We start from the raw sequence: 22,512 nt of genomic DNA, 5'->3' as shown, positions 1-22,512 counted from the left end.
AGCAAAAACGTAAGAAAGGGGAAGAGAAGAGAAATATTCATGTTTTAGAGCTTCTGGGAGTGTGAAGCAATTACTTGACGCCAAAGGCGAAGGCGAAGTTCCCTTGGATGAGCCGAGTTTCTTTCCATTATCACCATCATCGTCGTTATTTCTGATATGAAACAACCATCAGCGGCGTAAATAGACGCTAGATATGTCTGGACATGTCTCTCTGTATGTAACGAATCCCTGTAGTAAATTTAGTCGCTGGCTTCCGTCCTCCTCCATCTCTCTGCCAGCTGCAGCTGTCTCCGTCAGCCGCTCGCACTGTTTGTCCCTCCACGGTTGCCGTACGTCAGTGTTGACAACAATCATGGCGTCCTCAATGTCACTTCTCGGCTTGGGACGTTTGTCTGTTATCAATGCAGCTTCTAAATTGGCCCTGAATCCTATCAGGTAATTCACATCAATTGTTTATCAGTTTTGTACTCGAGCGTGCTACTGTGAGTCATTTTGTCGGAAATATTTAACTCCAAGTCGACGTAAGACGAAGGAACGAGGCCGTATGCCTGGTGTGTCACAGGCTAGTAAGCTAGCCACCGTGAAAGTAATACGCACGTAAATGAAGCGTGTTAAAGGTTTCTGGCACTTTACTGGACACATTGTGTGAGTTAACACACTCAACTACGTACGTGTTTGTACACTTAGTCTTTATCTGTCCGGGCAAGTTGCCAATGTTATGTTATGCCATGTCCTTACAGCACTCGGCTAGCCAGCCAATTAGCTACCTCTTACGTCTAACAAGTCAAGTAATAACAGCTAGGAATCAATTTAAGAGCTAACGCAATTAAAGGTTGCTCGGTGCTTAATAGAACACGTACTACATACCATTACTAATATTATGCGAGACGGGAACTTTATTCAAAACAGACTTTGCTGGAAAGGTCATTATCACTTACTGACTCACCACAGCTAGCCCAACAGTCAACTCTTACTGGTGCCTGCAAGTAAGCTAACACTTGGTGTCAAGATAACACATCACAGTCCACGTTTGTTATGTTCAGACTCATTGCATTATTGCAGACTCATCTGCATCCTGAGATAAACTTAGTTCACATACTCCTCTCCATTATCCATTTAATTGATAATGTGTATACAATGTGCACTTAAAAATAATATATCATCAAACTCGTTTAGTAAGCTGCATACTACTGCACGAATAATGCTGCAGCAAGATGTGGTTAAGGTATCTTGAAGTTACATTTGATCACAGTGATGATATTTCTAAGCCTGTTTTCCTGCACAGATTAGTTGATCAATAAAGTCTTAAACAATGGTAACCAACAGTAGCTAATAATTAGGGAGCACCCAGAAATATGCTGCAGTGAATGAGTTGGTGGCAAGTGATTCTACTTTTAAAGATATGGCACAAAATAGGAAATTGCTTTTTCCAGGGTTGGCTTTAAGATGGAAGATCCACACTGAAAATTTGATAGAAATTTTATGTGACTTTGGCTGACAAATACTTTGATTCAGCAGTGTTCTGCTTTCCTGACAGTAAGAGCAGAATAACAGTTCAATGATGGGTTTCAAGTCTCATATGACACATTTTACCATCTCTATGAAATGATCAATATGTGCCTAGTTACTTGGTTATCATCAAAACATTGCTTATAATTTTTGAATTCAATCCATGCAAATAGTCTTCAATACAAATATAAAATAAAAAAACTAATAGCAATAACAGTAGCCACAGTAGTTCTGTATTGAGGTACTGATTCAAACATATCACAGTATTTTATTGTGTCAGTATCTGTCTGCTCTAACTAAGCATGTGGTCTAGCAGACATCAGTTGGATATCACATGATGATATACGATATGCTGACATGATTTATCCTCATGGATTTATTCATAAGCCTGCAGCAGATGCTGCTCTTCATGCAGTGATTATTGCCCAATTGTTGAATTGTCCCTTTAACAGTTGGGATGGAATGTTAATGTAATAACGTTATGAAAAAATTTTTGTGAAAAAGATGCTATCCAAAACTGACTTTATGTACATTACAGAGGCTCCTGAAATAGTGGATATTAAGGCAGGACAGGTTTAGATTTTATTTTGTCTTACAGAATGAAAGAATGTGAGATATTCTCTCAACAAAATCCATGTGTCCTCCTCAGCTTGTATAATTAGACACTGGCCTCAGCATGCACAAGATAAGATAATACATGATAAATAACAGGTTTGATTGCATTTTTATGCCAAAAGATACATGCTGTTGTCCAAGTGGAAATTAAATTGTCAAGTATGGAATAAATTGTATGGCCTAAACATTAATGGAGATAAAGATGATAAGAAAGCGCTGCCATTGGTCGCTAAGACAGTTTTTTAGCCAAGAAAGTTTGCTTTTGAAACAACATTTCTTTGAAGATTGACCTAAAAATATTTTCACTACTGACTGATCAGTCAATTCATAAATGTTTTCCTTGTCAAATATTATACGTTAACTTGTAAAATGATGCACTTCATCTGATGGGCAGATAAAAGCTCAAAGCATTTAATTTAAAAGTAGACAGTCTTTCTCATATCTGCAGCTAAAGCAAACACGTTTGAATATTTGCTATTTTTACTTAAAGTTAAAAGACTAATACTAAATCAGTTATCAGGAGTAGAATCTGTTCATTTTCACTACACTATAATCACAATAGTGTTGTGTTTCTCTAATCAATCATTTAACTGAAATATGAGTGTAAAAACCAAATCATTAACATAAATATAAAAATCAGATTATCTGGGTACAGTCTAGAATGTGATTATCTGGAATAGCCCTTTGCTGGCTCAACCATGATGGCACATTGCCGTTTTGTGACAGGACACGGCTGCACATTCACAAAGAGCTGCACAGTCCTCGCCTGACGGTTGACCACAGCCAACATTAAGCACGTCCTGTCATTAGGATGAGAGCGAGAGTCTGCCAGAGATGCACCAGACAGAACTAATAGGTGGCGGGGGGGATTCCCTCCTTGTCTCTTCCTTTTCACTGTATCCTCGCCCCACCGCTTCCTCCAAGATAGTCAGCGTTTGCAGAGTGTACCGTGGTTGTGTAATTTACCTCTTTGTTGCTTGTCTGCCTTTGGCAGGTTGTGCTTTGCGTGTAATGTCTTTCTAATGGTTTTCAGGTCTACAAGCACATCAACGTTGAGGCTGGCAGAGAAACCAGGACAAGACACGCAACTTATTACAGTTGATGAGAAATTGGTAAGAATCCCTCCCTGGTCAACGTGACACTCTTTGTTTGTCTTCCAATTACATGCCTGGAAAAATTGTTAAAAAACTCTGCATCCACTGCCAACATGAGTTTGTAGTAGACAGTGGGCTTTTGTAGCAATATGATGGTAATGGCAAATGTGTTGGTACTTCTGTGTGTGATCACAGCCCCCATTAATCCTCTCTTTTCAACTTTTGATGAAAACTAATTAAAAAAGTTACTACTGTTTAGTTTAATCCATTGAGTTTAGGTGAAAACTTGTTTTACTACGACATGGTTTGATGCCACTCAGATCATCTTTAATTTAGATTATAATTAATCATAATTTGTTGTCTCCACTGGCCAAAACTAATAGTTACATTGTATTATTTTTATTTTAAAGCATCAACAACAATGAAACAGTTTAGGCCATCTACACTTTTCCAGCTCCAGAGCTGGTTATGGCCACTGATTCCCAGATGCAATTTACTGATTCAAATTCTGATTTGAGTTGATTTAATTTGGTTAGGAGTATTTCAGTTGTAAATCCCTGTTGTCAAATCGGTACCTGTCATGCATCCACAGGAGAAGGCATATATCATATGTGTTTTGGGATATTATGAATAGATATTGCTTCATTCAAATTAAGATTGATTTAAATTTGAAAACCAGTTATTTTAAACCAGCCCTATCTAGCTCTCAGTTTATCATTATTCAGTCACTTTGAATAGTGGTAATGATAATTTTTGCGTTAAATTTAATTTTTACGGAGAAATCTGCTATAATAACGGTGATGGGACATTTGTTGGGTCTCTACCAAACAGACATGTTTTCTTAGGCCAGGGCATCTGTGCAGCTCTACAGTACTTCATTATAACGCTGTTTTATCACTCATTTGACATTGGTCAAATCATAGCTGCTTTCTGTGATTTGGGTATTACACTGAGCCATATTGCGATTTTTATCTTCTTATAAAACTTTTTCATTACTTGTGGAATTTGAATCAGTATGTGAACATACACACAAGAAACCAGGTTACACAGGAAATTAGGTACCATGTTTACAGTCAAGTAACTTTGATACTATAATTAAAATGTTTACCCAAAACACTGACAAACAGTCAAACGTCTGATAGTCGAAACCAATATTAAATACTAAGAGAGGCTATTTGGACTTTCTGCACTTCTGCTGCTTCTGCAATACTTGTCTGTCTGAAGTCTTTGTCATTCTTGATGATGATTAGTCGATAAATCAGTTTGTAGATAACAGAAAATTATTTACTTATGAATCTACTTCTTTGATTACAAACATTCTCTCAGTCAATCTTTATGCAAAAATGCCAAACTTCCAGTTTTTCCTGTTCTTCCATTGTGATGAGTTGCAATTTTTTCCATTTTACATGATTGCAAACTCAATATATTTTAGATTTTTGGCTATTGTTTGAACAAAACGAGCAAGCTTTAATCCTGTATTTTTCTCAGTTTACCTAGTGGTTGTAGACTACTTCCGTGGCTTTGTTTCATGATTTTCTTTGTGCAATCGTACACGTGAGCACACACCATATTTCTAAAAGCAGTTGAAGAGCAAGTTTCAGTTAAAATACGTAGCTAAATTTAGTTCACAGGTCAATGGGTTACTATGAAGTCATTGTTTAGAATGACCTTTAATATGAAGTATGTGGTACAGCTGTATTTAGCTTTAAGTTTCATCGGACAGGTTCTTTGTTGCTTCTTTTCATGAAGTTCTGAAGCACAGCTTAAACAGCAATAATCATTTGAAGTGATGAAGGTTAGAAATGTACCAACTGTACAAAACAAAGGAGGGTCTTTTGAAGTGAACGCTTTGTCATTAAAAGATGAAGGAGATAGGAGATAACGGAGAAAGAGGGAGTTTAGGGAGAATGTGGGAGTCTGTTGTGGACTCGTTTGGGGGGGTTTTGCTGTGTGTGGGCAGCGTCAGTGCGCTTTTGTTCCAGAGCAAAGCTGACCATACTGGCAGACAAACCTTTGGCTGGGCGGAGTGTCTGTCTCTGTCCTCTCAGTAGGGGCCACTGAGAGGAACAGCAGAGGAGAGGAAAAAAAGGGCCTCTAAAAAATGGGGAGGGGGTGAAAGAAAAGAAGCTTGCATGGAAAAAAGTTTGTGAGACACCCTGAGACTCACGAAAAAGACAGTGGCCACTTCAGTGTTGGCGGTCACAGAGGTTCCTTTGTGGCATGCTGTTGCTGGCGACGGCGGGAAGTACTCTAATGCTCACCCAGACAGGCCAAAAAGAGAGGCCCTCAGCTGTTTACAGTACAGTGGTCTCCGTCTCACATGGAAGAGGGCAATGAGAGCACTCTCCCTTTTGGGCATTCAGCATATGTCAGCACGCTAGTCATTCATCAGGCTGTCAATAAGTGTGAATTGCTTTCTGGTTTGACCAATCAAACAAAGGTCTCGATCCATTGAGGGGTTACGTGGGGTTCGCACGCTGTCTCTCTTTCTCTTGGGCAGCCTGAGGAGAAAGTGGTGTGCCGGTTTTTCTGTAGTGAACATTTCTGAATAACCTCGTTTAGATGAGGTTGCATTTTGGCTGGTGCAAATGATATTTTGCAAATGCGCTCCAAAAAACTCTGTCTGAATATTTGTGTGACACTCATTATCCTGTCCTTCGTTCTCGTCTGTCCAAAAAAATGCAAGCCTAGCAGGAACTTCCGTCTATGCAGTTTGTTTGGCCGTCTCCATTACAGGTAAATTTAGGCGATGAAGGGCGACAATCTCCTGCAGGTCAAATATATAAACTCATCCAGTAAATAGGGTTTTTAATCGCATTTGTGAACAATTTTACTGAGGGTTGCAGACGGAGGAATCATGGGAACTGCTTTGATAATTGATTAGTTATAAAAGAGGCAAAATGTTCTGATCAGTTGTTATTATAAAAAGACTGCAAAAAGCCACTAAAGCTGCGTTTCAACTCAACAGTTCTGGTATAGTACCCTGAAACTTGTACGTACGCGTGACTAGATAAACCTAGATCTGTTTTTAATTGCCACAGCGGACACAACGCTTAAAGAGGGATGGGAATTAAGAACCAGAACTGTTAAGAACTGGTTCCAAATTGTTGAATCCATCGAAATAATATGCTTCCAATGCCTCATAAGAATCAAACTGATAAGCAGATAAAGGGATGTTTGTACCAATGAAATCTTATCGATTTCTATCCCTATTCTTAAATGTAGGCATGGTTGTTACTGGGGCAGTTAGGAAACAACAAACAAGACTTTTCTTAGTCTTGAGAAGCTGCGTTTGTTCACTGACGCACTTTACCATTTACCAAACATTTCCTGCCAGACTGACGTCTAACTGCTAACCTTTTCCTCCTGCTCTCACTGTTAATTTTTCTGCTGTCTTCTCGCAGTCATTTGCCAAACCAACATGCTCATTTTGCTTACTAAGTGATGGTCAATGACGTCAGATGTTTCATCTTCATTCTTCTCTGTGATATTACAACAAGCAGACAAGCTTTTTTTGAGAAATGGCTGCAGGTGGCAAAACATACCAATAAGGTCAGAGAGACTCTGACCTTTAAGCTTCATTCAGACCAAATCAGGCGTTGCTGCAGTGAGGGTTGTGCCGCGGTGTGGGAGTGTCATTCCATGGCCTGTTCGTGTGACGCAGTGTTGCAAACTGTAACCCCCACCAATCCAGAACGTGGCAAAAATGCACCTAAAAGCAGTTTACCAACCGCCATTAAACGATAATCTGCAATGTTGCTGTTCCTACGAGTGATTCTATGTCCAATTTTCCGGATGCAACAACATGATGCAAGGCCTTCCATTAGAGTGGGATTCAAACTTGTGCATAAGCCCAAACTGAGTGAATACAAGTAAAACATATGTTACACAGAGAAATTTCCATTGAGTTCCCCGTGTGGCATTTAAAGAAGCTACTAACACACACCGACTGACCTGATCTACTCTGCCTTGACAAAGGAATATCCGTAATTAAGTATGCTAATCTGTATTGACGGATGAAAAAAAGGTCAAATTGAGTGAAAGCTCATGAAACATTACATTACATGCGACTGACCACCGCAAAATTATATCTGGTATCTCCAAAAGCTGATTCTGCTTCAACTTTTTCACCACAGTTTCTGTGTTTCTTTACAGCACCCCTTTCGGTCTGCAAGCTACACACTAGCTCATTCAAGACTGCTGATTTTACCATTAAGCCTGATTCTGTCTGGCTGCAAGTGACTGCTCAGCTCGCTCAGAACCTCAACATAGGTGCAACAAGAAAAAACAGGATGTAATTGAGTGATTCTATCGGTCCCTTCCACAACTTGATCCCGTGGTATAAGTGTCCAGTAGTAAATGGAGGACAGTTAAAGTTAGCAAATAGCTGGTGAAGATAATGCAGTAATCTAGGGCCTGAAGAGTCAAACATTACCCTTAGTAGTCAGTGCAGACAAAAAGTAGAGCTAAAGAAGAATGAATATTGGATTTGATTTTTCCAAGTTGACAAAAAACAACTCTTGATGAATGATAATCTCACTCTGTTTCTGATGGATGTGTTATGGGTCATGTTTGGTTTTGTTTTCTGAGCAAAAATGCCAAACTTTGCCAGTTCTTGCTTCTAAACGGTTCACACACTATGATAATGCCACAAAGGGCTTTAGGAAATTTCGACGGGTGTCCTTTTATGAAGACGCTAATGTGTTTATTAAATAATGAAAACAGTTTGCTGCAGCCCGACTGACCTCATATTTCCCTCTTAATTTAAATAAAAAAAACCTGGCCAAAGTTTTAGCTTTTTACGTCCAAGGCTTTGAAGGCATTGTCTGAATTTCAGAAATAATGCCAAACCAATAGACCTGCGTGATGGAGCTTCTGTGTTCCCCGGAGTGCCCATGCCGACCTGCTTTTGTTTGTAATTACTGTTTGATTAAGCATGCTGGGCAGCTCCCAGGGTCCGGCTGGCCGGCCAGTGATACACAGCTTTACACGGAATGTCTGCGACCTCCCTCAATTAGAGTCGGGTTTGCTTTACTCTCTAACCCTCTGCAGAAACAACTGCGGTTAAAACCACAGCAGCTGCCTCAATATGCAATAATACAATATCTCCCGCGTATGGCTAAGTGTGTGAGCGTCTGCCCCTCCTACAGCAGGGGCCAAGTGTGCTCCCTCTCTACACATAAAGACAACACCATAATCTTAAAGCGCTTGTGAAGCCTTGTTATAGAGTTCTCTAAAGGCACTAGGGTTTTATGAGACCGAGGAGGACAGTTATTAGAGTGTGGGGAATTGAGGGGGGAGGAGGGAGGAAGACTGGGAGAGGAAGAGAATATGAAATTGGTAGGACCATTTGATGCTTTGCATGTTGAATTTGCTAATTCAAAACCTTTTCTTGCAAATTATTCGAGCACAGAGCTCGCTTGGCAAGTAACGTCACATCTGGACAAAAGATGTTTGGTTTGATTGGGGTTGAGTAGTTGAGTGTAAAGGCAGGTTGTTGCTTGTTTTTGAAAGACCCAAATTGAAATCAGATTGAAGGATCCCGACTAAGTCAGTCAAGATTGATCTTCCAGATATATCAGAAAACATCCTGATACAGAGGTCACTCAAAGGAAGCTGGTCAACACCGGATCATCCTCAGCTCTATACAATTAGACACGCCAGTTTGCTTTGTGACACTCGAGAACTCAATTTCCGCTAAATGTAATGTGTGGCTGAGAGTGTTGTTAGCCAGAGGACTCTCAACCACCGTGACCTCAAACAGGTATTTGCTTTCACATGCTGAAACTGGAAAGATTTCAGCACGAAGACACAGATTCCCAATAAAAATCCAGCAATCCCAACTATGAGGATATATTTAGCACAGGCAGTTTAAGTCTGCAGTACAGGGGTGTATATTCTCTAAGCCTGTCTAGCCTCAGACACACAGTGACCTACAGTGGAGCAGACCACATTGACCACCCCACCCCCCTTCCCCTACCTCTCATCCTACTCTCCCACCCTCCCTCCCTCGCACATAGACAACTTAAGTGTCTGTTTTGTCTGGTTGCCCTCTCATATGGCGCACTTATGCAAAAAAAAAAAAATAAATAAAAATCTCGCGGCTCAAGTTTTGAGTAGCGGGTCAGAGGATGCTGGTCTTTGAAGAGTGCCAGACAAGAGGCTTTATCATGTATCATCCACTAAATAGTATTTCATTCATTAACACTCTCTTCCATAGAGACTAAGCCTCTTAAGAGGACTCCTCAGCCCTGTTAGCGCTGGGTAGTTTTAGGAAGTGTCTAGCTGCTAAGTGTTATGTTTGCAGAGCGGATAAAAAGAGGCTTGCTACTTCTGTTGATCTACACATCCTGTTTGTTCATTAGTTGTAAGCAATCAGCTCTTTCTTGTATTTCACAAACTAGTTCTGGTGTTTCCTAAGTAAGTCTGTGACTTTCAAAATGTTCTTGGTACTCCGAAAAACTACAAAAAGAAAACTTTTATCATTTGTAATCCAGTTACCTCAGGTTACTGCCCGATTTAAGTAGAGGGGACTAGGCCATTCTCGTTTGTTTTGCATTTTGAATTTTATGAAACACGTGATGTGTATTAGAGCTGTAGCGATAAGTGTTTTTACTCCATTAGCCGTAGCAGGATTTGTTGGCATCTTTGATAATGAGTTAATAGTTTGTCTTTTTAGGGTTGGGAATACTTTTAATTTTAAAAACATTATAATGAAAATCATTTTAGTCTTTGGCAAAACAAGACATTCTCAGATGTCATCATCAGCTCTGGGAACTTGTGATGGGGAAAATTTCAGTAATTGCTGAAATTGACCGAATGATTAATCCACATATTAAGAAAATAATTGGTTAGTGAGTTATGAACATAATCATTAATGTGCACAACAAAAAAATGAGTGTTGTCATACTGTTTTAAGGCTGATACTAATGTATAATCATTCAAAATGTTTCTACTTTCCAATTATTTTCATTCATTCATTGTTAACATATATAATCAGATACTTATTTCCAGGGGGAAATTTTTTCAATTATCAAATTGAATAAAATGTTGAAAGACCGTTGTGACCAATGCCACCGGTTCCCAGAGTTTAAAGAGACGTCTTCATATTGCTTGTCTTGTCCGACTCACAGTAAAAAATTCAAATAATCATGAAAAAAAAATACACAAAACAGAGAGAAAGGAGCACATAAGTTTTCCTTAATAACTTTAATTGTTTTGGGTTATTAATTAACAAACGGAAACCTTTCAGCGGCTGTCTTTTACATGCCGTCCAGCCAACAAACAAATAAGCTTGTCTACATCTGACATCTTCATAAATGCCCCCTCCTCTATCCCCTCTCTCCGATCCTCGCAGGTATGTGTAATGTGAGAGTGACGATGACCCTCTCGCCTGCTGCTTCTTGTTCCCCGGGGTTGAACCACTCCCGCACATGGACAGGCAACATAATATTTGTTTCTATTAGAGACGCCCCCTATGTCCAATCAGTAATTGGCACGCTTTCTCCACTTCAAAGACGTCTGAAGGTGGGAACCGGCAGAGGCTGATGAGTGACGCTCTTGGTCTGGGTGTGAGCCGGACAGTGGGGGGTTAAGGGTGATGTGTTTGGGCTTTCACCACATGCTGACTCAACATGATTCAGCTTGGCCGACCTTGTGACCCCTTCTGGCTGCCGAGCTGCAGTTTTGGCATATGGATGTTCGTGCTATAATGGGCTGGACCGTACTTGTGTCATGGCTGTCACTGTGTCCACCATTACCCCCAACAATGTGGCAGTGACGCTGGAAATGTTCAGTGTGACCTGGTCATGCAAAGACATTCTTTATTTGTTTGTTTGTTTGGTTACTACACTAACAGGAAAATACACTGTGCCTCAGTTTACATTAGTAAACCCTAACAAGTCTTAAAATAAGGACTGCCACCACCAGTGTGTTTAGACAGTTTTACCTTGTATCTGGGCTATTTTCCTACGAATAAAAGACGCGTCTGCAACTAATGATTTCTTTCATCGTTCATTAATTTGTTCAATATGTTTTTCCTATCAGGAAAATAATCCTTTAGTCCTTTGTTATGTCTTTTGATGACCTAAACCCAAATGTACTCCAGCGATAAAAAAAGCAGAAAATCCTCACATTGTAGAAGCTTGAACCAGATGATGTTCGGTCTACTTGCTTCAATTAAATTAAACCAACCAGTTATTAAACAAGTTCACAATCAAATCTTCACTTCAAATAAATCAATAACTTATTTCAGCGCAAGTCTGGTTATGGATGGTTATTCATTAAAACTGCTTTTGTAAGTCTAACGCAGTCCACATTTCTGGTTTATTGAACAGTCGATCATTTTCACATCTATTGTTTTAGCTGCTCAGAGTCATTGCAAGAACAGATGTTAACTTCCTCTTTATGGTTTATTTTAGCGTTAAAATAATCCTCTTTCTCTAAATGAGCACAGAGGGAGTATCAAGTGAATGAGTGAAAAAGACTGGGCTGCTCAGTTCACTAAGTGAGTGAGCAGTAATGTATTCAGAGGATAAAATCCTTATACGTATCTCATATTTCAAGTCCTCGTCTACATTTTGCCAAACCCCAGGATGCTCCAAGTACCACGGTGTGAACCGCCTTTCAAATCTGCCCGTGCAATTGATATTTTCATCAAAACTGTCCCTGGTTAAAAACACTCATCTCATTTGTGTATACTTACTTTACATTTTTTTCACAGATACATCCAAAAGCATTGCCTGATGCATGAAGAGACATTTTCTTACTGGAAAACCACTTTTGGGCGGCAGGAAATGTTGACGTGTACCTGCAAATCATCTAAAACTGACAAGATGCGCTGAATGACATAGGGACTGTAGGACAGTTTAAGAGTCCAGTGAAGCTATACAGGAAGATGTGTTCTCCTGATTTCTGTCAACCACATCTCCAGTTTCTTTGACTTATTCAGTTCTTCTTGGTATTGTTGCTCTTTCGAAGCTGTTTCCCTTGTTTGAAAATGGCAGCTGAGGAGAGATTTGTAGGTGGGGTTTAGAATGACGACGTAACCTCATGGATGAGAGCGTCGCACCTTGACAAGTTGTTAAAAGTCGACCTGCACAAGTAACAGCTCTCAAAGGAATAGTACTGTGCTGGTTCCACTTTGGTTTGGATTTAACAAATGAGACGTTAATTGGTGAACTTTAGAGTTATACAATCTGTATGACATCCTATATGAAGATATATTTAGGGAAAGTCACACCAACTGTTTGCAGTCTTTAATGCTAAGCTAAGATAACCGGTTCCTGGCTCTAGTTTCATATGAAACAGACAGACAACTAACTCCATCTTAAGCCACGGTTCCACCCAACTTTCAGTCTTGTGAGCTACTTTTCAAGGGACTAAAATGTTGTCTGCATTTCCACGGCGGTGTAAAGACCCACAATGATTAGGCAAACCAGTCGGCTGACGAATAGAAAAACAACAGCTGTTTTTACATGTCATTTTTGAGCTCGTTGGTCCATGTGTGGTACGGTTTCCTCTATCTTCAAGTTGATGTGTCAAAGCACAATAACCAAAAAAAACGATCTTGTTTTTAGCTACAGATTTTCAAAAAGGGTAGCTAAGAAATAGGCCACGAGTACCAGACCAATCAGAAAACACTGCCATCCCTACCCCCACATTACGGTGAATACGATTAATCTGAGAACAGTTTGGAACAAATGTTTAGACTTTGATATCATGCCTCAGCCCTCCCATACCCCAAAGAAAAAAAATACTCTCCTTTTTACTTTTCTTGCTTTTTTAAAATCTCATTATTTCCTTCACTTAAGTATACCGAGATCATTGAATCTTGTTTACACAGAAATCCTCTACCCCAGGTCTCTGCTGGAGCATTAGGGGTACCAGCTTTCAGCATTCTGGTGGGCCCAGTGGCCCCACAGCGACAAGCCCCTATGCTCTTTATTTGGCACGTAGCCTGGAGGTGTCAGAAATATCGACACGCTTTCACGTGACGGAGACTTTGCCAGCCTTTTTCCCCCCTTTCTTAAGCCCGGCATTCTGCCTGCCCAGCCAGGTATTGTAGGGCCCCGTGAAGGCCCTGTGAATAGTGTCAAACTTGATAGTTCTCATTTTGCTTCCTGTACGTGGCAGAAGAAAAAGTGCCCACCGTGTGGGTTTTCCTTTTGTGATGGCCCTCTCTAGTCTTCCTGGGAACACACCACATTCCAGCCACAATCATTCCCTTTGTGAATCCGGGTATTGTGGGTGAGCCTGTTATGCCGATAACCCTACTAGCTTTCAGTGTAATGCATGCAAGTATCATAGAAGTCTAGACTCGTATTTTTGCAAACAATGCCAAATAATGAGCAGAGTGTTTTCAGTGATTTGGCAGAGCTTTTGTTTTGACACATCCTCCCTCATTCATGAAGGACCTTTTGTGCTCATCCACGCCGAAGATGTGATTTAAGGTCTGCTACATCTGGACAAATTATTGCACCAGTTTACCATACATGGGCCTCATGTGTCAGTTATGATTTATGTAACGTACATACGCGTAACCATAGTCTGGCCTGCTAATCCCAAGGGTATAATTTCTAATGCGTCTCGAAGAGGGATTGTCATGCATCTATCCCCCTGAACAGACCAGACCAACTACTAAATGTTTCAGACCGCAAATTTGATTTTACCTCGACATAGATTTGTACATGTTTTTTTTTTCCCCCTTGATTCACAGCTCTGAATGTGTTACGGTTCACAGTGTACAAAGCATTTTTATGGTTCTTGTGTTTTCTCCAAAACTCCCAGGAAGTTTTTCTTACCTCTCAGTTTTTGTAGTACAGATCTTTTGAACATCTTCCATTGAGAATAAATTATATCCCGCAGACATCGACGTATTAAACAGCTTTGATTACCTGCCGCAGGCTCCAAGACGAAAACAAAAAACCCTGGCATCTCATTTTGCTGCTCTCTCACACTGTCTTGTGTGTTATTGTGTCATGAACCGTCCACCATTACCCCCTTTGGGTGAAGAGAACATGTTTTCTTCCTCTCTGTGACAAGAAGGAATTGTTAAGGTTAAGTAGATAGGGCAGCCGGAAATAATTACCAAGCACTTGTGAAGTCCCCCCCACCCCCCCCCCTTTGTTCGTCCTTTCCCTTTCATTTTAACCATCTTTTCAATGTGCAGATCTTGTTTATGATTAAATTCAGACTGCCTCTAAGCATGGCAAAAAGATGTTTCACTGAAACAAGCAGTGGCCTAGCAGTTGGACCTGTAATTTACTGGGTTTAAATACTGCTGGAATCTCCTTTGCCAAAAGGAAAGGCGGGCTTTTGTGTGGGGTTCATGCAAAACGACCCCCTTTCTACAAATCAACTGGCAGATGACAGACAATGATGAAAATTTGATTCTTTGAAGTTGTATTGGCCATTGAAATGTGTAAAATTCTTGTATTGAAAGGAGAGCGCTCTGGAAAGCCCTCAGTCTTGGGTGGCTGGTGCCTGCGTGCTGGGAGGTTCGTCTGTGTTTTGTCGCCGACTTCCCATTGCTTGTTTGCTAATTCCCTGAAGAATTGGACCAGATCCTTGATCGGAGCTTGTAGGGGCTCCAGTTGCTCAGGAATATGCATTTAGTGCACCCAAAGGCCCCTCCTCCTCCTCTTGTCGCGCTGGCCTACTTTCTGATGGTCTGGAATAAATCACCTCAAGTATAAGACATTAATTTCATCCACCTCAATGCAAACGAGTATGAATAACAACATGAAGATGGCTTTATTCCATTTTTCTTTTTTGGTCTTTGAGTCCTCGTTTTGTTTTTCCATTGCTGTTGTTCAGTTATTGCACATAAATTAACACCGATGTCTGAAAACTCAAAACAATACAAAATAAGAAATCAAAGACAAAATCAGCACAGCAAAAAAGACGAAAATGCCCACAATTGTGAACAACAGATCCCAAAAACAATAACAACACAATCCAAACTTGAAGTTAATTTGATTGTACCTATAAAAAGCGCTCACTCTTTGAATTGTTCATGTTTTATTGTTTCTCTGATGCTGAAGATGTATTTGAGCTTTTTTTCTTGTGCTGATATTTAAACGGGGAAATAAATCTCTACAGATTTAGAACACGAATATAAAACTTCTTTCTACTTTCACAACAAAGTACTTTTTTATAGCCACTGAACATTTTCCTAACCCCATTTCTCTGACAGTTAAGAACACGTCAGAGCTTCAAGTTATATTTATTAACACCTGCAAGCTCACTTTCAGATGACCTTTCCTGACAAACACGAACGCACATATATCTTTTCATGAACTCTTAATCTTTGCAAGGAAAGAAAAAGACATAAGTTACCGAGTTTAATGAAAGGCAGAAAACCGCGGGCTGATCTGCAACCAAAAACATGTCAAGTTATTTTCATACACGTGGAAGTAGAAATGGGAAGCTTTGACTGCTCAGTTAAAACCTGTAAGATTATGGGTTATAAAGTTGATGCACTTTACAAATATTTTTAATTCACTGTAGTTTTACAGATCTTTAACACATCAGCTATAACATACGTTTGTAACATGGGATTGATCTGAATAGATGTTAGTGTTAATTCATGATATTCTCCAGTGTGAAAAACACTTCGGTGAGCTGTATTTCTGTGTGCCCCTCAGGACATCACCACTTTGACAGGGGTCCCGGAGGAGCACATCAAAACACGTAAAGTTCACATCTTTGTGCCCGCCAAATCGGCCATGCAGTCAGGAGCCAACACCAAGAAGTGGAAGATGGACTTCGATACCAGAGAGCGCTGGGAGAACCCTCTGATGGGCTGGGCTTCAACGTAAGAACCTCCGAGCTGAACCTGCTTGTTTCAACAGCACATAAACAGAAACCAGATTAGGTTTTTTTTTTTTTGGTGTGCGTCAAGACTTTTGTATTATTTTTAGCACATTATTTTTGCTATAAAGTCAAATTATTTATATAGCCCAAAAGTGCTAATTAGCCTTAAAGCATTTTTACAATCTGTATGACATCCTTTTTTCTGCCTTTCAGCGCTGATCCCTTATCCAACATGGTGATGTCCTTCTCCTCTAAGGAAGACGCCATTGCTTTTGCAGAGAAAAATGGTAAAGAATTTTTTGATACGCTGCCACTAATTATGGCCAATTAGGCACACACACACACCATCCCTTGAGTATCACTGAAATATAATCAGTGGAATCAACAGACTGTTAGACATTTAAATAAACACAATTTAAGTACATTTAACTATGATTAGATGTATTATTAGCACTGTTAAGAGCCATGGTACGTCAATAGGAGGCTTGTGATGCTGAAGTGAGGCGGTTGCCAGTTTTGCTGCACCGACTGCATCAGAGAGTGATTTGTTCTGTGCAGGAGTGAATTGGATTTCATCTGGATCAATGTGCACTCGTAGCCAAAATCTCTAAAATAGTTCCAGTAACAGCATGAATACAGTATGATGTCAAGTATAACTGGAGCACGTGTGCATCCTGAATAGTATATGAAAAGCTTATGTTCATTTATTTAATGAACAGAAATACTGCTTGCGTGAACTGTACATTGAATGTGTGAGAAAGAACCCTCTACATGTGAGAAGCTGCAGTTTATGCTCAGGAAAGATAAATGGTTATGATTTTTTCCAGCGAGTACGTGAGTCCAAGCACTGATCCCACAGCACGTAATTTAGATACAGGACCCTGCTATTTCTCAGTTAGCGCTGTTAGCTCTGCTTAACCACTGTTTTTAGAGCGGTGAAAAAAAGTTGATGTCACTAGAGTCAGACAGACCAATACCCAGTATTGAATTGATACTAGTTTCAGCTGATACCCAGGTATTGGAAACGGTATTGGAAACGGTATCGGGAAGGGGAAAAAAATTGCATCGGAACATTTCTACTTATAACAAATCAAATAATCAATTACGAAGAGAATTCTTTTGGTTACTAGACAATTTTAAAACAGTCACATGTGAGTTAAAGTGAAACGTAGTTGATGTATTTTTCCATCTAACAGAGAGTTCCCTTCACTCAGAGGACTGAACCATCTGGCCGTTTGTTGAAACTAAGCAGAGGAAACTGGCTTACTCTGTTTATTGCACCATGAAAGTGATTAGTGCAGTTCTGACTACATGCAGCCTGTTGATGTCTCCAAAACACCTCATTGTGGTTGGAACTCATCCAAAGTGAATATACGTGACGTTCTCGGACCTCATCACTTATTCTCGTGTTTGTCCTTTCAGGCTGGAGCTACGACGTAACGGAGAAGAGGAGCTCAAAGCCCCGGGTGAAGTCCTACGGATCAAACTTCTCCTGGGACAAGAGGACCAGGAGGTCTACTAAGTAAACTGAAGACGGCCATCTGTTCGCCAGCTTGACCTCAGTGTGTCCCTTTATCATTTTCGTCAATAAATGCATAATTATATACTCGTGAACCAAACATTTTGGTCATTATCGCTTTTTTCCTTCTAACACTCACCTCATTACCGACTACCCAATGTGGTCCACTCGATTAATGAAGTGTTTGTTTCTTTGAGTCAGCGACACAAAGGGGAACATATTATTACAATTAGAACCTGTTTAAACACAGTGATAAATATATCTGTAGGCCAAAAGCAGCAATATTTTTCCACCCTGTTATCCTGGATCGTTTCAGTGTTTGGAGAGCCGCTCGACTGGAACCATCTTCTTTTACTAAAACATGTGTTTTATGACCATTTTCATAAAATATTAACCGTCACTGCTATTTTTAGAGAGACCTGCAACATTAACATGTGATTCTGATTTCTTTGGTATTATTTATCTGTAAGTACCTGGCCTTGAGCAGCAGTTAACAAATACTTCAAATGATTAATTATGTCTTCAAAAGTCTTCAGAAAATGAAAAAATGATCACAGGTGAAAAGCTAAAATTAAGGATTTGGCAATTTGCTTGTAAAATAACTTTAGAAATAGTTGCCAACTGACAGGGTGTCTGCAAATCCGGCAAAAAACGTTTAATATATTAAATATTAAAGGTGCTATATATGACATTTAGAGACATTTGTCAGTTACAACATTTGAAGAAAAAAAACAGAATATTGGTACCCATCATTGGTTAATAAACTATCATGCCCACTCTAGCGTGTAACATTACATACACAACCAGTTACTCTTAGCAGCTTGTAGCACTTAACTCACACACAAACCAGCCTGGCTACTAAAACAAAGAGCAGAGAAGCTTGGATTACAACACACACAGGAAGTGGTCGGGATATCATGACACCTTATTTTATAGTAAATAAAAGCCTTAATAGTGTTTAATTTGTTTGCCACCCTGTATTTAATTTCCCCATTATTACTCCACATATTTATTTCCCAAAATGGGTCAAGCCACATTCCTATGGTATATTTAGTTTTTACTTCCTCTTACCTGTTGGCAGAATGTAGACTTACCCAACTCACTCTTATAACCATAACCCTACATAAAACCTACCTCTGCACGGGACCACATGATGGATACCTCGAAGGTTACCTGAAATGCTTGAAAAATAAAGAACAAAAAATGTCCAAAAAGTGAGATGTAATCTTGAAAACACCTTTTAAAAAACATCAAAGTGTCTGATGCCTGTAGACACTCAGCTGATACTGATGCAGGTTTTCTGGAGCTATACATTAAACCATCACATGAAAACAACAGTTTGGATCAAGTTTTTAGGCCTTTTCATATACCCAGATATATGGTTGAATTCCAAATGGTGAAGAAAATGGAGATTTTTAATGCAGGAGAATTATTCTTTAGTTTTTAATGTGGGTGTGTTTAACATGAAGCTCCTACTGAGGAAAGGCCTCAGTCTTGTTATTGGCCTAAAAACGAAGTTTCTCAACCAGAGAACAAAACAGTTAACTGTGCTGAGATCTTTGGAAAAGCCATAAATTCTTTGAAATGCCCAGCTATTCACACTTGGCAGTGTATTGGTTGCCAGCGCTTGTTTATGGTCTTTGTGTTCAGTAAACAGTGGTGTTACTCTGCGCCCAGTCCCAAACTGCGTGACTGCACTGATATTCACACACCAATCATGGGCGCCTAATTGGTATAGCCCTTCGTTAATTAACGCACTGCGTTGCAAATCTTTCACAGCCTTGCGCTCGCTATTTATTTTGTTCTGTCCCTCGGCACATCAAAAGGGCCGATCTGATATGAGCGTAATGGTCCATCTGAACGTCGGGACATGAATGACAGCATGTGTTGCTTTTCCCCTTTGAAATCGCTTCAGAGTGAAGCAGCAGGGAAAAACGCACTTGGCACAACTTTGTATCATAAAAAGTTGAAAGCATTCCACCAGTCTTGGCCTATAAGCACAGTGATGTATGTGAAATGAGAATGGCGGCGCAGCGGCATTGTTCAAAATCATCATTACAACGCAAATGGCATCAGAGATACAACTGCTGTGATTGGCCGGGACACAAACATCAGCCATACACCATTTCAAAACTGTAGAAACAATGCTGTCTGTGTTGGCAGCGATGGAAATACATGTTACAAGTGTGCTGACGTTACTTGTTGGTCATTTATTTGTAAGTAATTCAGTATCGTCGTACGTAAAGGCTCAGTTCACTTTAAGTACAAAACGTTCAGTTTACTACTCTCCATCATCATGACATGCATTCGCTCAGACGTTTTGATATTTACAGTACAATAGAGATGCAGGGCATTTTGTCTGCAGTGCTCAGAAATTACAATTAAAAGAACTGGCCACACGTTTGATTAGGTAACACTACTCAACCATTAACTGGTCGATTATCACCATATACTGAATATTAGTACCATATTGGCTTTATTTTATTTCCCCTATTCTCCTCTACCTCTATAAGTACGAGGTCACCAAGAGTTTAACCTTAATGACCGAATCCACTAATAATACGTTTCCAACTAGAGGTGAATTGATTATGAGCAAGGCATCATTTGGAATGGACATAATTAACAGGGTAACAGTTTTGACCCAACAAATTTTTTGTGACACTCACCACTTTACTTACACTGATGCTCTTCTAGAACACAAAACGTTACAGTGAAGCGTTTTTTCAAGCAAAAAAAAACAACCTGTGATCATTCCATTAAAGGTTATTTATAGAGTGAGAATTTTCTTTTTTTTTCTGGTAGTCTGATCTAAATTATTTTCTCTCGTGTGTTTATGACTTGCAGTGTGGTGGGAAAAAAGGGGTTTGCCAGGCTAATGTTTCTTAGTTCTTTGAAAAAAACAAAAAACAAATTCCATCTGTGAACAAACTGTAAAAACAATTTTCTCGTAAAAAAAAAAACCCAACTAATTTCACTTTAACGCATGAAATGTTTTCCACATGTTTTCACGGATGGATTGAGGAAAATGAAGGAACTTCGAAAGATTATCCTGGCAAAACTTTAACATCAGATCGCAAGTCACAAACACGGGAGAGAGAATAACTTGGATCAAAGTCTCACTTGTCCCTCAGGGCTTCCATAGTTCTTGTATCTGATAATGATTGTAATAACTGTGTCTGACCGTTTACCCCGATACCATGAAACTGAGATTTTCTAAAATGTCGTTCTTACCATGAAAATCTCATACTGTCACAACACTACACCTTCAAGTTTGTGAACGTAATGTGCAACATGAAGAGCAGCACGTCATCACACGAAGCGGCTACGCATTTCTTACTCACGCCCCGTCGGATCCAGACACCAGATCCACATCACTCCGGGCGATTCAAAAGATGAAGCAAATTAACTTCTCCCTCGTGGCTGTGTCTAGATAAACTGTCACCACAATAACAATCAATACCAGAATCCAATTTGGTCACGGTGTTGGGGGTAACAGTTCAAGTTGGTTGAACTTTTGTCGCCAAAAACCTGGTGGAAAATCGATACAGCGCCGGCTGCTGCAACGCACGCCCCTGCTGTTTGTCGTAAATAATGTTCTGTTCGGCGGTGAACTTAAACTCTTTCCCGATCAAATGTTTCCATTTACATAAACTGCAACGAGAGTAGGCTGTTAGCTTATCAGCATGTATAAACTGGATTAAAGACAATCGTCAGCGTACTTTACACATAGCACATAGGTTGCATATGTGCCAAGCAGATTTGGAGATCATTACAGGATTTGCCTGGACTAATGCAGTGCAGCACCTGCTCGTTATAGCAGTGTTTTATAGTGTTTTCAGTCACTAACGCTGTCATAATGTTTTATTGTTTTATGGGTTAAGTAATAATTGGCCTCTCCAGCTGGAAGATACGATGAAAACCTCTGCAGCGGGTGATGCTGAGACAAACCACAATCTGTGTTACACTTCATTCACTCATGCAGGCAGATTTTTTTTATAGAGCTGACTGGGAAAATGTGGCTCCCACGAGTGAAATGTTTTCACAAAAAGAAAGCCATGTCGGATAGTTCAGATTGTAACCAAAGGAATTCCTGTAGGAGTCTACAAGTGGTGTTTTCCATCGGGGGGACTAAAATGCAAATCCATCATGAGTTGTTTTTGTTTTCTCTTGTAAAGAGTTCATCCCGGTGTCATTAAATAAAATACTCTGCTACACGCTGCTGGAACGTGTGCAGGCCGTTATCGAGCCACGCGTCCTGCTTTGACTCAGCAGCTGGACAGAAGACCTGACGTGAAAGTTTTGGCATGAACGAGTGCCAAGATGATCAGATGTTTGCTAATGGAGCTTCTCTAAATAAAACACACACACACACACACACACACACCCACACACACACCCACACACACCCACACACACCCACCTCTCTTCACTCACGCAAACCCACTATGACCTAATGATCACTGTCTGCGGCCGCTCACCACTGTGAACTCCCCAACCCAGCCGATGAGGCACGCAAGCCTGCTCGTCTGCAGCCAAAGACCTGCTTCCCCTGTGTGTGTGTGTGTGTGTGTGTGTGTGTGTGTTCTGTGGACCGCAGGTTGTTTTGAAGGGCACAGATCACAGATTGATGATGACTCCTGGTCATCCAAACAAAAGTTCATAGTGAGCAACACTGAAGAGAACCTGTTTACCTCAAGTGTGCTGTTTATTATCCTCTGTACAGTGAGACAACAGCAGCAGCAGCTGTGTCATACAGTCTAAAATAATCAGGAGCTCTTAAAGGGTCTGTTCGCCTTAATGACACCTAGAAGGCTGAGCCACACCATGATTCATTAAATGGGAAAATACACGTTCTTATCATCAGAGAACATCTCTTTGTGTGTGTGTGAGGTCCGTGTTGGTAAATCAGTGAGTCATTGAGTTTGTATATTCGCATGACTTTCGATGTGACGATGTTCC

General features: G+C 40.1%; 1 protein-coding gene across 1 annotated transcript; it reads left to right on the top strand.

Annotated features, from left to right (window-relative positions):
- Positions 1-248: 248 nt before the first annotated feature.
- Positions 249-17,653, top strand: ndufs4 (NADH:ubiquinone oxidoreductase subunit S4). Its single transcript, XM_030416730.1, has 5 exons — positions 249-435; positions 3,158-3,236; positions 15,866-16,035; positions 16,248-16,321; positions 17,457-17,653. The coding sequence occupies exons 1-5, from the start codon at positions 353-355 to the stop codon at positions 17,558-17,560; spliced, it is 510 nt and encodes a 169-aa protein (XP_030272590.1). The 5' UTR covers positions 249-352; the 3' UTR covers positions 17,561-17,653.
- The last annotated feature ends 4,859 nt before the right edge of the window (positions 17,654-22,512 follow it).

This window comes from Sparus aurata, chromosome 5 (genome assembly GCF_900880675.1).
Source record: "Sparus aurata chromosome 5, fSpaAur1.1, whole genome shotgun sequence".
NCBI lineage: Eukaryota > Metazoa > Chordata > Actinopteri > Spariformes > Sparidae > Sparus > Sparus aurata.
This window is presented reverse-complemented; position numbering and strand designations above follow the sequence as displayed.